At 44.0% G+C, this 15307-nt stretch overlaps 1 protein-coding gene across 10 annotated transcripts in view; it reads left to right on the forward strand.

Moving 5' to 3' along the window:
- Positions 1 to 15307, forward strand: part of LOC113171598 (disks large homolog 1-like) — an 84471-nt gene that overhangs the window by 61319 nt on the left and 7845 nt on the right. For 5 of the 10 annotated variants that reach the window (XM_026374065.2, XM_026374059.2, XM_033326409.1 and 2 more), the window contains 12 exons: positions 6207 to 6302; positions 6954 to 7007; positions 8662 to 8712; positions 9632 to 9756; positions 11246 to 11415; positions 11840 to 11976; positions 12374 to 12518; positions 14055 to 14184; positions 14471 to 14627; positions 14728 to 14830; positions 14915 to 15029; positions 15111 to 15287. In XM_026374065.2, the coding sequence (XP_026229850.1) occupies positions 6207 to 6302; positions 6954 to 7007; positions 8662 to 8712; positions 9632 to 9756; positions 11246 to 11415; positions 11840 to 11976; positions 12374 to 12518; positions 14055 to 14184; positions 14471 to 14627; positions 14728 to 14830; positions 14915 to 15029; positions 15111 to 15287 (1460 nt within the window). Of the gene's footprint in view, positions 1 to 6206; positions 6303 to 6953; positions 7008 to 8661; positions 8713 to 9631; positions 9757 to 11245; positions 11428 to 11839; positions 11977 to 12373; positions 12519 to 14054; positions 14185 to 14470; positions 14628 to 14727; positions 14831 to 14914; positions 15030 to 15110; positions 15288 to 15307 lie in introns of all 10 variants that reach the window. The other 5 variants (XM_026374058.2, XM_026374060.2, XM_026374062.2 and 2 more) reach the window with 2 other exon arrangements.

Below are 15307 nucleotides of genomic sequence, written 5' to 3' on the forward strand. Positions count from 1 at the left end.
AGTTTGCTGGACAACATCTGGAGACATCAGACTCACAGTGAGGAGATAACTTGGTGTTTAATTTGATAGTTCTGTTTATTGTTATTAACATTTTAAATAAATTCAAGAATATTTAAACATATTGACAAAGAAACTTTAGCGACAGTCGTAGAAATCAGTTTGATTCTTGATCAGGTTGACGAAGTACAACATTATAACATGCTGACTGAACATTTGCTGAACCTTTAGTACAAACTGTGTTCTTCTACAAAATGCCCTGTGTAGATGAACTAGTGAAATTGTTCTTTGTCAGTTTTAATCTCAACATTCTGACTTTATTTTTGAAATGCAAAATAAAATTAAAAAAAAGTCTTCCTGGTGCTAATACTCCATCTAGGTGAACCTTTAGATAAAACTTCCTGAATTTAAATTAACTTACAGATGACTAACCCTAAGACAATTAATGCAAAGTGAGACAGAAAATGTAAAAAGACTTAAAAAATAAGCAGTAAAGATAATAAATAAACATAATTCCCTTTTAAAGAAGAGACTGTGATAGAAGCTTCATCAACCAGTTGGCCTCATCTGATTAAAAGATCAGATTTTGGAGCCCCTGCTGCATAAATTTGCACATTAATTTTATTAATCCACCACAGCCACTTCTCTATGGTTTAAGATAGAGGTTTATACTAATACCACCCACAATACTGACATTTAAAAGCCTGATTTCTGGCCTTATTAGCACGGCTGCTTGTATTTCTGCTTTGTAAACTGTATTATGTTGACAGTGATGGGGGTTTTAGTTGTGCGTTGATTTGTGTGGCCTGTAGGTGGAGCTACAGACACATAGCAGCAGAGTTCAGGCACTAATCTACAGAGGGTACTTGGTGCTGTTCACTGCTCACCTTGATTGCATGGAGTCACATTTTATCCTAAAACACTGGCTGTGAGGACAGAGCAGTGCGAAGGTCTCAGTGTGCAGCTCTGACTTGGACGTACTCAAACTCTTTGACCAGGTTTTCACGCTGCTGGCAGTTTATTAGGGGCACAAGCTGAACCTATTTCAGACCTACATAACAGTCCTTCAATAAATCCTCCTTCAGAAGGAAAGTGCTCAGTGTTTGTTTAAAGTGTTTCAGTGAGGCCCTGATTGAACTGTGTGACTATTTCACAGGCTGCAGTTTGTGTTGCTGTTGCCCTGTAGAGACGTGTTTCTGTTGTTCGGTCTGGCCTTTAATAAAAAAGAGAGAGACATAATTAGAAAGGCACGACAAAGCAGAACAGCAGCACAAACTGCAGCACTGTCAAACGTTATCACCTTCGTGAATGGACTGTTTTAGCTTGGTGTACCTAATAAACTGACCGCTCAGTGTTCTGCACAGTTTGTTGTATTGATTTGTCCTCTAAATGCTGCGTTTGTGTTCCTGTTGTCATAAATCATGTTGCTCCGTTTCTAAATTCCTGCTGCTCCACAGTGACTGTGACCTGTTTTATTGTTCACTTGACAGTTGAATAAATAAAAAACAATGCAGCACTGGACATGATCAGAGCAGAATGCAGATCACTATATTTTCCAGTCATCTCTGTACCATTACGAAAATGAATGGAGACGATGTGTTCAGGGACTGAAGTTATTGTTTGCTGACTGGTTAATTGTCAAATTTGTGATGTTACAGCTCTCTCATTTGTCTCAGTGAGTCGTTGATCAGTCGGGGTATTGACTGAAAGATCTGGAAACGCTCCTCCCACCATTTGTCCATTCATAATTTATCCAACATAAACGTTCATATAGTGAAGTATCACTTATTACAATAACCCAATCAGTTCAATGTAGAACTGGTTATTGTTTAATGTGTGTTTAGTGCAAATACTATAAGAGGATAGTACTTTTATTAAAGTCTAAATATATGCATGTTTAGATATTTGAGTATAAAAATATACATCCCGTGTTTCAGAGCTTGTACGTTTACATCACGTGCAGTTAAGTCCTGACCTATGGAGGCAAAATATCAGGATGCATGAAGTCAGCAGCTGAGTGAACAAACCAGCTGGTCTGTATATGTCCAATATGAAAAGTATGTTCAGCTCGTATAGGCAGTGTTTAATTTTTCTGTCTTATCATTTCAGTTCAGTTTCTGGTCTGTGTACACTGACTAAAGTCAACCGTGTCCATGTTTTATCTTTGAGTGCCAGCGTTTAGTTGAATTTTCAGACTGTTGTTTTGTCAGTCATCAGTTTTTGTTTTACTTTTGAAGAGATTCTGCTCATTTTTCACTTCCAGCTATTTATGCAGCACAGAGAAAAAAGAAACGGCCCATCAGCAGCAGCAGCCGCCATGTTTCAGTCCTGAACAGGCTGCGACGACTGTCAAGCTTTTATCTTCAGCAAAGGCTTAAAGCCACTGCAGAGAATATCCAAGTGAAAGCTGCAGCTTCCTGTCTGCTGCCTCTATCCAGGAGTCCTCTTTGCACCCCCCTCCCCGCCCAGCGCTGCTGACGCTGACATGAATGTCGCTATGTCTGAATCCGGGGGCGTCATCGATTATTCATGCTGCGAGTGGAGCCGCCCCCCCTCGTGCTGACATGTGCCTCGCTCACTGAAGCCGATTAATTGGCAGGAGAATGAGGGAAGACAAGAGGGAGGGTGTCACAGAGAAAGAGCAACTGAACAGGGAGGGGTGAACGGAGAACGAAAAGAGGGGGTTTTATTTCGCTGTGGTGGAGCTGGAGTAACAGGATTGAGGTTGGATCTGTTGCCATCACATCAAGGCTGACGAGCCCCTTAACAAGCTTATCCAGATCTAAAGGAACCATCTGTCATTTATTATTTAACCTCCTACAACTGGGAATCTCCTCCAGGAAGATGACCACACATTACCCCCGGCAGGACTTCGCCTCCAAGGCCACAAATGGCTCTGAGAAGAAGCTTTCACCAGTCAACATCAGCCTACAGGAGTCCATCGCCCACCTTCATCCTCTCCAGAGGCAGCATGCCATCGAGCTCCACCGACAGCAGCAGCAGCAGCAGCAGCCGAGTCGTCCACAGGTTTACTCGTCTCTGTCAACTTTTACTGCCTGCACCGTGCCGGCGTCCTGCCGAGCTCGCAGTCGATTCCTCAACCTACGAGACAGTGTCAAGAAAAGCCCGACCAAGAGTACAGCCAAAGTCATCAACAGCAGCCATGCAGCCAACAGGCTACAGATAACCTGGGTGCCCTTCGCCTTCAGTAAGGTACCTCACCATCAACGTCAGGGTGTGGGTCTGTTTGAAGCTGGACACTTTTGTGCTTTCTGGTTCGAAGAAGACAAAAGTGTTACTGTTGTCACTAGAGTCTAAGTGTAGAGTAACAGGTAGGGCCGGGACCTGGACCTGTTACTAGTTCTGAGGCTTTGTCACATAGTTTGTAGTTCGATTAACAGAAGTTGGCTCTGAATGATGTCAGGTTTGTAATCATGTGTACTTGATTTGATGAAGGTTTGTGAGACTTAAGCATCAACGAGTTTGTATTTTGTCTCAGTTAAAACATTTTATCTGTTGGACTTGTTAGTAAGACGCCCTGATGTGTGCAAACACACTGAAAAAGTTCTGTTCTGGTTCTGAAACTCGGACCCATCGCTCCACCAGCATCCATGTCAAGTGTTACGCTGATGTCGTGACCTCTGCACTTCAAACTGATGAGGGTTGTCTCAGTTAAAAATGAATGTGGCCGTACATGTCCGGTGGCGTGGCAGGAGGACGTTTGTGTCGCTTTATGGAGAATCAATACCGACCGTCCGTGTGCGACTCTGTTGTCATGACATCTGCTGTGTCCCTGCAGCTGAAAACCAAACCTTCATTTGTCTACATCACCCTCAGTTTTCAGATTCTCATTTAATAATTTAGTATTTTTATAAATGAATTAGCTTTTTTAATTTCACGTTGGCTAATGAAGAACAAGATGTGTCAGTAGAGAAATGCCGAAGCTACAGTCGACAAGGTTACTGAAAAGGGGGGTGAAGTGTTTAAAGGTGTCTAATTTACAGTCAGCAAACCCAGTGGAGCTCTGTAACTGCAAAAATGACAAATGCAAATGTTAAACCTGCTAATGTTGCTAATGTTTTTGTAGTGACATAAAACGTATAGTTCACTGTAGATCAGGTTGTAATTATGTATTTAAAGTTGTCATCATTTAGTCTGTGAGATGTCAGTGAGGAAACATGCTCGTCCTAGTTTACCTGGACTAAAGGTGATGTTTTCAGGTGCTGTTTGTCTGACCAGGGGCTCAAATCCCAAAGATTTTCAGTTTTCTATCAGATGAACCAGAGGAACTTTTGGTACTTTGCTAAGTAAACAGTCAATGGTGAAACTGTGCTGCTGCCGATTGACTAATTGACTAATTGACAGATAGTTTGAGCAGATGGGTTGGGGTCAGTAGTTCTGATCATGGCCTTCGTCACCATGAGCTCATTTGTCTGTGTTCTCTCAGCTGATTACCTCAGAGATCCACCATAGACAGGAGCGCCCACTCGCAGCCGTCAGTGCTGTTACATTCAAACATACACTCTGTCCTCTGTGTGTTGCTGCGTTTGTCCAATCGCTTTGTTTTCTTCGGGAGCAATTAAGCCCCATTGTCAGTGGCTTTCGCAGCAGCGCTCCAGATGTAGGGCTGCCGGATCAATGTGGTCGATGGACAGGGGCTAATTTTAGTGGCTGCTGGTTTTCCATGGGCTCCGCGTTCTGCTGCAGCAGCACAACAACTAAGCCTCTACGCAGCAGAGCGGCGCTTTCTGCCGGCAGCTTCATGAGGTCTTGCTTTTGCATAATAGAGGTCACAGTGTTGAAAGCCGCGTCACACTCACGCTTTATTTTGGTGTCATGTGTGAGAACAGGGGTTTGAAACGTACGTTTATGTGCAACGGTACAATCTGACATCTGTCCGCACATGGAGGATTTGGCTTCCTAAATAATTGGGAGAGTAGTAGGTTAATGGTCTCTACGGAATCTCGTTATTATTTTGCTTGGCACAGAGTCCTGATCCCCAACGCTCCGAAGTAAAACCATCCATCACTTTAATGAATGAATGGTTTAATGTGTGATGTGAAGGTAGATGTGAATGAATGAAGCAGCTTCGTGGTTCTACATGATGGATTTTAGGGTCCAGTGAACTCTGACTGCACATAAATAAATAATACCACATGTAAATATGAAGGGATTACATGACTCTGTCTGTAAACCCATAAAACTCTTAGGGATCCTTCCCATCACTACCTTTAATTTGTTCTGTGTGTTGTGGTAAATTTAGAGGCTTCAGAACTGGATTTATGTCATTTCTATCAGTGCAGACTTGTAGTGCTTGATGACGATGAGGATGATGAATGAGGCATTAAAAGATTTGTACCATCACAGATTCTGCTGTGACAGTAATACGAAGGTAGCTCTCACTTTAAAGTCTGAACAGTTTCACCAGATTAGTTCAGTTCTACATGATAAAGTGCTTCCTGAGGGTTGTAACATACAATAGTAGAACATAACATAACATTTACACAAATACAGGGAGGCCTGTGTACTTTTTACTTTTTTTTACTACATTTTGTTTTAGTTACTACTTTCTTTTCTGATTAAGATTTTAATTTAATTCAATAGTTTTTTGTGCAGCACAACTTGTTTATTTTCTGCTCCGTTAATCATCTCAGTTTATCTATCTTATAACCAAATTATATTGAATTAATAACTGTAAGTAAAATAGTCTGAACGGGTCTGAACCCTCTGATGAAGCTGTGTATGAACGAGTCATATTGGACATTTTACTGCAGAGGGGAACTCTACTCCTAGCAGTGTAATAAGTGGTAATTCTGGACTTTTTGGTATAGATGTCTGACCGTGACCTTTGACACACACACACACACACACACACACACACACACACACAAACTTCGACCTGTTTCAGATACAAATGAGCAGCAGAGTTTCTCAGATGGGCGGGGTTTCTCACATCAGGATTGTCCAAAAAGTGTCAGGGGGATCTGTCAATCACTAAACATCCTCCTGTGATTGGCCGACCTCCCTGACTCTCTGTGGTCCTGTCCTGTGTGTCAAACCCCGCCCCTCAGGTACACAGTACAGAACACCTGTCAGTCAACATCCACATGCACACATCCTCCTTCATCCTCACTCCTCCTCCTCCTGCTGTTCATCTGTGCTGCACTGTGTTTGTCTAACCTCTGACCCCTCACCATGCTATTGTTCAGCAGGCTGAGGCCGCCCCGCCTTCCTCTCCCATAATCCCCGTGATCCCAATCTCGCCAATCCCGGCCGAGACCACCATCATCCCTCCGACGTCACAGGTGTTTTATTTTTATTTTTTTCCATCCATCTATAGGTTTATCTTTTGTTTGGCTGCTCCACCTTCTGCTGCTGTCACTGCGTACAGTTTGCTTCCATGTCTGCTGCCGTCCAGCTGTGGCCCTGATGAAGTGAGCAGATTAGAGATAGGAGCGGTGGGAGAAATGCCACACTTCCCCCATTTGACTTTTAAGAGCCCATCTGGCTCCTCCCGGGCAGAAAGTGAGCGAGGGATTGAGGCAGATGCTCAGAGAGCGAGCGAGTGAGCGAGGCAGAGAGTTTAAAGCTAGGAGAAGGAGAGGTGAAGGAGCAGCTTGTCCGTCCTCAGGATTCGATTCATTTCAGGCTTCATGCTTCAGAACTGCATCTTCTGCAGTGTGAAATGCCACCACGTACGTATCTCTGTGTCCTCACTAATCTCTGCTCAAATCCAGTGGCTTCCTGTTTTATCCTTATCTGTGGCATCATGAGCGGAGTCGGTCTGTAATGTCAGCGCTGCCTTTTATCTGCTGCACGGCCGACAGCTTGGGTTCAGTGTGTTGTGTTTGCGGGGGTGGAGCACTGAGGGAAGTTACCTAGGTTCTGTGATTGGTATTTTGGGGGGCGGGTGTTTTACAGTAGATGCTTCCTCTGACGCTGTCTTCTCTCCTCAGGCCAATCCCCCCCCTGTGGTGGTCAACACCGACAGCCTGGACACACCTCCATATGTGAGTTCACACGCTTTCCGAAGGAAACTTTTTTTTTTCATCATGTGCTTTAAGTTCGTTTGTCTTTTATTTGAGGTAAATATTCAGTTTAGCGTCATAGCTGGATCGTCAGCTTCTCTAATGGTCAGTGTTTGTGTCCATGTTGGAGGTTGTTGTGCTGCACCTTTCTAATGATGACGATGATGAAAACTAGGAGGCTGATACATAAATTCAGCAAATAAAAAAAGGTCACAGTTAATGTACGTCAACAGTATTTACATTCTCATGTCACGTCATCAGTATTTTATCTAAGACTAAGCAGGTTCAAGTGACAAGCGTGGTCAAATACAAAAACATTAAATGAATCTAACACTCTTCAGCCTTTAATCAAAATTAAATAATGCAGAAAATACATAATCAGAACCTGATTTAATTTAGCTTGAGTTCAAATATTAAACATGGAAAATAAAGAGCTGATTATTTGATTGTTTATTTCTGTCAGTTCTCTGTGGAGAGCAGGGGGGAGAATTATCAGCAGCCAAAAACAAGATAAAGTGAAGTGTGACATTATTTTAGCAATAATATCACACTTTTTAGTGGCAAGAAAAAGTATGTGAACCTTTTGGAATTACATGGTTTTGTACATTAATTTGTCATAAAACGTGATCTGATCTTGAAGTCAAGAGTACTAACAAACATAATGAGCCTAAAATAATAACACAAAACAGTTCTGATCTTTCAAGACTTTATTGAGAACAACCATAAAAACCCTTAGAATTATTAACTGGATGATAGCAGCAAACACAGGTTCTTCCTGCAGCTGTGGATCAGACCTGCTCATCGTTCATGAGGAAGTTTACACATCGTCAACACATATAAAATATGGAAGCTGTAGACATCAAAGATATAAAATGGTAAAACAGCTGATTTTATTAGGTACAGCTAGCTAAAACTAATCCAGCGGCTCTCTGAACATCAGCTTTTAAATATTGAACTTTCATCACTGTCAAGTTATTAGAATAATTTTAATTTATTTATGTAGTAAACAAATCTTTAACAAGAAGAAAATGGAAAAACTCAGGAAAAGTTTCAGAGGAGGGAGGACAGACGAGGAGTTCAGAGTTAGAACATGTGGTGGATCTAAAATAAAGATATTATAGTTTCTAAAAATACAACAGGAGCAATAACAAAAATAAGTTTTAGTTTAAATTAAAATTAGAACAAAGATAACGACCATTTCAACAACAGTAAATTATACAGTACCGTACATACTGTCTCCCTCGGTGTAGATACTTGTATGATACTCAGAAATACTCGTTTAGTGTTGATGAGCTGCAGGTTCCTGAGTGTCGGACCGGTTTAAATTGGTGCCGCTGTCCGGCTGCTGATTGGCTCTGTGGTGATCGAGACGCTGTGTGATGTTAAGAACCTTTGATTACTCTCATTAACTGTATTATAAAGTAAACTCATGTTGTTGATCTGGATCCGTTTGTTGACAACAAACAAAGTTCACAAATGGATCCACTGACAAACTTTATTTTACTCTGACTCCACAGTCTGAAGGTGAAACATCCGTAACGTTATTAACGTGTTGTCAGCTGCCTCCTGTTGATTTATTAAAGTCACCTGGCAGGTGAGTGACTCTTTGTTGCTGATAAATCTTGTGTGTTTGCAGGTGAACGGGACGGAGGCTGATTATGAGTACGAGGAGATCACGCTGGAGCGGGTAAGACGACAAGCAGCCGTCCTTTTTATTTCCCTTTGAATCACAGCCATGTTGTTAGCGGATGAACCCGCCGTAACTCTCACACGTCTTTATGAGCCACATAAACGAACTGCAGTCCATAACTCAGAGCGTTCACCCTGCCCCGCTCCTGGCATCAGATACTGTTAATTTGACTTTGACGTACTTCTTTTATGTACTGTGACTTTAGCACTTTCCAACCGCTGTCATCTCTAAACCCACAGGACTTTACTTTTTTACTTTGAGTCTCGATCCCAAATCTGCTGCAAGTTTCTGAAGTGAATTTTTGGGGAAATGAGGACATAATTAATCAGCTGTTTGTTTTGTGTATCTGCTCAGACAAACACACATTTTGTATTTAGTGCAGCTGTGTTTTAATCCTTAACTCAGCCTGTGGTGAAATCTTTTTTATTGTTATCATCTCTCTGTCCTGATTCAGCTGTGCTTCTTCAGCTGTAAATTATTGTCAAAGCAGCGTGAATAAAAACCATCTCAGCCAGCTGAGTCTCACAGGAACTGCAGTTATTCTGTCTGTAGACACCATCGTAACTCTCTGTTTATTACAGCGGTTTGATAATTGGCAACCAAATATTGCACTGCACTGCAGAAGGTTTAAAATCTGGTCAGGTCTCCTAATAGTTAATGTGTATGCACAAGAAGACGTGTTCCTTCACTACTATAAATACACACTGTAGTTTATTTAGACTCAGACCCACATTCACCGTCACAAATGTGGATTAATCTTCCGCTGAATTAGTTCCCACCACAGCTACAGTAGAGACGTCAGTAAGAGTTGAGATTGATCTGTTTTCTTATTATTTATTTAAGCTCCACACATTTGACCAGTGTGAAACATCCCTCACTGTTCCTTTAACACCGTCATTACCTGTTTGATGTCCAGGGAAACTCTGGGTTGGGCTTCAGCATCGCGGGCGGCACAGACAACCCCCACATCGGTGAAGATCCCAGTATCTTCATCACCAAAGTCATACCTGGAGGAGCTGCCGCCCAGGACGGACGGCTCAGGTGAGACACAAGTACACCACTTTCGTGGTTTCTCCATCTGAATGAAGGTTCACATACTTTCTCTGGCTGCTGTATACACTGAGGACTCATGAAGAGCTTTTGTGTTAACTACATTTTTTACATTAGACAATTCAACACGTCAGGATTAACAGAGAACATTTATGATGGTTGCATTCAATTTATATCTCCAGTATCCCGGGGTAGTGGGACACAGTTAATGGAACCATTCAAAATGTCTGTTAGCCCGGCTGCTAAACGAACTGTGATTAAATAGCCCAAAACAGCTGTGAGGTGAAATTCAGGCCGTGGATCAAAAGATTCTCCCAGTTTAGACTCAACCTCACTTGTAAGTCGCTTTGGATGTAAACGTCTGTCAAAATAACTAAATGAGTCAACTTAGTTTTTACTTTGTCAAATTGCAAACTCAGGTTTTATTCACAATAAAACTTATTTAAACAGTTTTGTTCCAAATGTCCCTGTCGCAGAGTTTGGATCAGGTTAGAACTGAATTAAAGCAGCTGTAATAAAATATCAGTATTCATGTTGATCATCTGCAGCTCCCCTCAACTTTAGATCTTTATAATGAGTTTCAGCTCCGCTTTACTGTTTTGGCTCCTCGTCACCTTCCTGTTTACAGCTGCAGCTGAATCATAAATTCATGGATGTGCTGAACCTATTCAGCTTATCCCCAGACAACAGGCCTCTCATTCATCCGTTTACATTCACTCACACAAGGTCCAGATGTTTCCCTTCAGAGACCAAAAAGACCAAAAACAGAGCTAAAGGAGAAGTGAAGCTGGACCTGAGACTCATTAAAGTCCACATGAATCAACATGCTGCTCTGAAACTGGACATTACTTCTCATAAACTGTTCTGGTTCAGCAGAACAGGAGTGCACAGTAAAAGCTGGCGTTGGTTACCCAGAACCTCCTGCAGCGTCCCGCTGCCTCTCACTGCTTCATTTATAATGCAGCAGTGAAAGTCTGACACACCTGATCCAGGTGCTGACGGTGATAATGGGCTGTGGGCTGAGGAACAGTTGGTTCTGTCTCACTCTCAGGTTGCTAATAACATGAACCCAGTTCATCATCAGTGAGGTTCATTTGTCCGTCTGAAAGCTCAGTTACAGACAGAGACAGACGATGTTCGATTAAAGCTCAGAAAAATGAATCTGTCTTATTTCTGCTGCAGGACACCAACACTGTAATCAGGTGTCTGTAAATATCAGATCTAAAAATGATAAACCACACAAGTGAGTTTGAGTAATATCAGTACAGTAATATCTAAAACATCCAGGTTTGAATGGACACATGAAGTAAATAAAAGCCTTTTATTTAGTTTAGGACGTTATTATTTGGATGTTATGTTATGATCAGTTCTGAATTAGGTTTAGAAAGCAGAAGTGAACTGGTTCAGACCAAAACCACCAGGTGTATCAGACTGTAGAGAAACTGACAGCCAGGTGTGTGTGTGTGTGTGTGTGTTTCAGGGTCAACGACGTCATCCTGCGAGTTAACGAGGTCGATGTTCGGGACGTGACTCACAGCCGAGCCGTGGAGGCTCTGAAGGAGGCCGGCTCTCTGGTCCGACTCTACGTCCGCAGGAGGAAACCTGTCTCAGAAAAAGTGATGGAGATCAAACTGGTGAAAGGACCTAAAGGTGACAGAACAGGTGACGCCGTGTGTGTAGTGTGAAATATTCAGGGAGAAAAACCAGAAACTAAAGCGGAGATCTCTCCAGTTTGTCCTGAAGCTGAAGCTCATGTCGTCCTGTTGAGCGTCCTGCAGCTCCCCGAGAAGCCAGCACAGATGGTGTGGATGTTCTGTTGGATTGTCTCTGCTTGCTGAGGAGCTTTTATCTGAATCTCTCAGCGCTTCGCGATTATTCAGACAAGAAACCAGGCTCAGGAGCAGAGCCTCAGTTTCCACAGAAACATCCAGAAATATGCTATTGTGCATTTATTTGCCTGATCTGTGTTAAGTTGGCAGCAGCTTGTTAAGACTGGATGATCAACTGTAAGTCGCACAGTTTATCCTGTGTAAGTGCTGCCACTCACGCTGTGTCCTGATCCTGTGTGTTGCAGGTCTTGGCTTCAGTATAGCAGGCGGAGTGGGGAACCAGCACATCCCAGGCGACAACAGCATCTACGTTACCAAGATTATCGAAGGAGGAGCGGCACATAAAGACGGGCGGCTGCAAATCGGAGACAAACTGCTGGCTGTAAGAAACAGAAGCTGCTCTGATTTTATCAAAACCAAATCCAAACTGCTAGTTTGGAATTGGTTTAAGAAAATAAAATAAAATATAAATGGTTTAAGAAATGTGTAAATGTGTGTGTGTAAACAAACAGTCACGCTTCTGTTATATCAACAGGGCGTTTTGCGCACAGGAAATGTTTTTATGGGCACAAACATTATATTAATGTGCCGACACAAACCTTATTTATCACTTGTACAGCCTCCCTCCTCTCACATATTACTAGTGACTCACTGACGCCTGTAAATACAACATCCGGGGAGTATGGTGTTTGTCAGAACAGATTTATGTTTGACCAACATATTCTTTGTAATCTGTAGTTTGTGTTTAGACGCCTGATATTTGTCGTCTCTGTGCTCAGGTGAACAGCGTTTGCCTGGAGGAGGTGACCCACGAACACGCCGTCACTGCCTTGAAAAACACCCCTGACGTGGTCTACTTGAAAGTGGCTAAACCCAACAGTGTCTTCATGAACGACAGCTTCGCTCCACCCGACCTCACCAACTGTAAGTGATCATGTATTTATTCCCTAAAGCAGCAGAACCAGAACTTGTACATTTATCTTTCTTGAAAACCTCTAAACCTCCTAGATCAGACCGGGATCACTGGTTTTTATAACATACGACCCTGGATTATGACTTTTTAGTCCACTACACGGACACTTAGTTGCTGTCAGGTTCTGAGTATCTGCAAACTGCCTCTTCCTCACGGGGCAAACAAGGACATGAAGCCTGTGGCGGATGTTTGAAGTCTTATAGCATACCACACACCAGATTAGCAGGTCCTGGTCCTGATGTGGCCTGGTTGACATTCTCTGACCCTGAATTAGTGTTGGAGTCATCGGGGACTGCAGCGAATCTGATGGTGACGTTCCCAGTGGGAGATTCATCAGACACTTCTCAAAGTCAGGACGAGACAAAACTCTTCTCAAACACATTCAGAGCACGGACTCTGGTTCTGGATCTGTTCCCAACGACTCCCTCGATCAACCTTAATGTGAAGACACCGAAGGACAAACTGATCCAGGACTGATGAGTACAGAAGAACGAGTCCTAGCTGAACTTTCTGACCAGGAGACAGAAGACGTGGTCAGGTATTGATCACTGAACAAATCAAACGGCCCGGATACATCTGAGGACGGTGGATCGTAAACTGCAGAGGAGGATGTGTCCACAGTTCATGAAAGAGGTGGTTCACGGTGGTCTGGACTTACAGACAAGCTGCAGCCTGTTGAATCCACTTTATCTTCGTGAGTGGATGGTAACAGGAAAAGCTGTTTTTCAGTCGTTACTGCACCAACATCGTTGTTTCCTCAGTGATGGGGACTTTGTTCTTCTCTAAAGATCCCCTTGAGCTTCAACCCCTCTCTCTGTTAGTGCAACTCCTGTGTTATTAAACCCCCCCACCCCCTCCCTCTACTCTCTGCTGATGTTGAGACGCGTGAAGGACGAGCAGCAAATCCAATCAGCGAGCATCGAGCTGCATCACACCGTTTCTGATGCTGTCCGTGTGGTCGGGCTAATCCACACAGTAACTCTGCAGTACACCAACACTGAGGGGAGGTGTTGGAGGTGCTGGGGAGGGGGGGCAGCAATATGGATAATGATGTCCTGCCACAAAGATCTGAGCCAGAGGTGATGAATGAGAAATAATTCTGTTAAGTGCGTCCTGACTCCACCACAGCAGCCGCAGAGGCTTAAACACACATGGAGAAAGTAATTGTTGTGATGATGTCGCCGGCCGTCCCATCATCCTCTGCTCCGGGTATCGTACGCACCACCCGGACCGATGGATCCGACATTGGAAGAAGTGAACACCATCAGATTTCCACCAGTGTTTATCATGCAGACGTTTGAGTGGAGCTTCATCAAGATACTTCTGTAAACAGGAAGTGATTTAGTTTTAAAACCGGTCTATTGGTTGATTTAACAGTTAAAATCTAACTTTAAAAGTTAACGTCAGGTTAGAAATGAAACAGAAGCAGATTTAATCACCTCAGATAACCTCGATTAATCTTCTCTGTGTTTCTCTGTCGTCCTCAGCGTACTCCCAGCAGATGGAGAACCATATCAGCCCCCCCAACTTCCTGGGCCAGCCCGTGGCCCCACCAGCATCCTCGGGACGCTACTCCCCAACCCCAAAGAGCATGATAGGAGATGATGATGTCACACGGTGAGTAGTTTGTTCCTTTACTGTGTGGATGTGGATTTCGCCACCTGCTGGTTTAAGCCTGCAGTTACACACTAACCCCGTCTGTAATGATGCAGGCTGGTGGTTCCATGTGAGGACGGGGGGGGGGGTCGGATGTGATCAACTCCTGTGTGTGTCTCCACTGAAGTCCTTTATTTCAAAGATGTTGGTTCTGTGAGACGTAGCTTGTGGTGACTGTTGTCATTACTGCCTTCGCTGTGAGGTCTTGGGTGTCAGGATGATTGACAGCTGCTGTGTGGTCCAACAGGGAGCCCAGGAAGGTGGTGCTGCACAGAGGAGCGACGGGACTGGGCTTTAACATCGTGGGCGGGGAGGACGGAGAGGGGATCTTCATCTCCTTTATCCTCGCTGGAGGACCCGCGGACCTCTCCGGAGAGCTGAGGAAAGGAGACAGACTCGTCTCAGTACGTACACTAGAACCACGTTAATGTCGGGTCCAAACAACACGAGGAACCGCAGTGATAACAGTATCTGATGCTGGTACCTCTTTGTTGCGGTTCCCAGGTGAACGGGGTGGATCTCCGAAACGCCACCCACGAACAGGCCGCTGCTGCCCTGAAGAACGCCGGACAGACAGTCACCATCATTGCCCACTACAGACCTGAAGGTGAGACACCTGAACACACCTGCAAGTTTAGAAAGAGGAATCTGGTTCCGTTTGGTTCTGTAACTCTGTAAACTTCCATTTCAGAGTACAGTCGGTTTGAGGCGAAGATCCACGACCTGAGAGAGCAGATGATGAACAGCAGCATCAGTTCTGGATCCGGGTCTCTGCGGACGAGTCAGAAGAGGTCGCTCTACGTCAGGTAAGACAGCAGCTCACCTGGAAGAGTCACAGGAGAATCAGGCGCTGATCCGACGACCACTGACTGACGTGTGTGTTCCAGAGCTCTGTTTGACTACGATAAGACCAGAGACTCCGGTCTACCCAGTCAGGGACTCGACTTTAAGTTTGGGGACATCCTTCACGTGGTGAACGCCTCCGACGACGAGTGGTGGCAGGCCCGACAGCTGACTGCGCAGGGGGAGGTGGAGGAGGTGGGGGTCATCCCCAGCAAGAGACGGTCAGTGAAACCAGATTCAG

This window comes from Anabas testudineus, chromosome 17 (genome assembly GCF_900324465.2).
Source record: "Anabas testudineus chromosome 17, fAnaTes1.2, whole genome shotgun sequence".
NCBI lineage: Eukaryota > Metazoa > Chordata > Actinopteri > Anabantiformes > Anabantidae > Anabas > Anabas testudineus.